General features: G+C 35.0%; 1 protein-coding gene across 1 annotated transcript in view; it reads right to left on the reverse strand.

Moving 5' to 3' along the window:
* Positions 1-307: 307 nt before the first annotated feature.
* Positions 308-337, reverse strand: part of LOC107577142 (ras-associating and dilute domain-containing protein-like) — a gene marked incomplete at its 5' end in the record, with an annotated part of 6,629 nt that continues 6,599 nt past the window's right edge. The window contains one exon of the mRNA XM_016263250.1: positions 308-325. Within this exon, the coding sequence (XP_016118736.1) occupies positions 308-325 (18 nt within the window). The remainder of the gene's footprint in view (positions 326-337) is intronic.

Here is a 337-nt window from a genome sequence, read left to right on the forward strand (position 1 = left end):
TTTTCTACACAACAGTGTCTACAGAGATATGGATATGAAATACCTTCTGTATCACAACGAAGGAACAACCATAAAAGACAATATGCTAAACAATTAATCAGAAGGGCATTATTTTGCTTAAAATGAGAGTATGTGTGTCAAACAAAAACATATCCATTTGTCATTTTCCAGCTAAATTCTCATTACCGCAAGGCAAAAAATTATCTCATTCTCATTAGCGGTAATCTGCCTCAACTTTAATTCACATACTGTGCACAATTTGCCTACTATATACTGTAGCAACAGTATATGCTACTATGTACATAGTCTAGGAGAGACGTGTGCACTAGCATAAGGG

This window comes from Sinocyclocheilus grahami, unplaced genomic scaffold, assembly GCF_001515645.1.
Source record: "Sinocyclocheilus grahami isolate Dianchi unplaced genomic scaffold, SAMN03320097.WGS_v1.1 scaffold5244.1, whole genome shotgun sequence".
Lineage (NCBI taxonomy): Eukaryota > Metazoa > Chordata > Actinopteri > Cypriniformes > Cyprinidae > Sinocyclocheilus > Sinocyclocheilus grahami.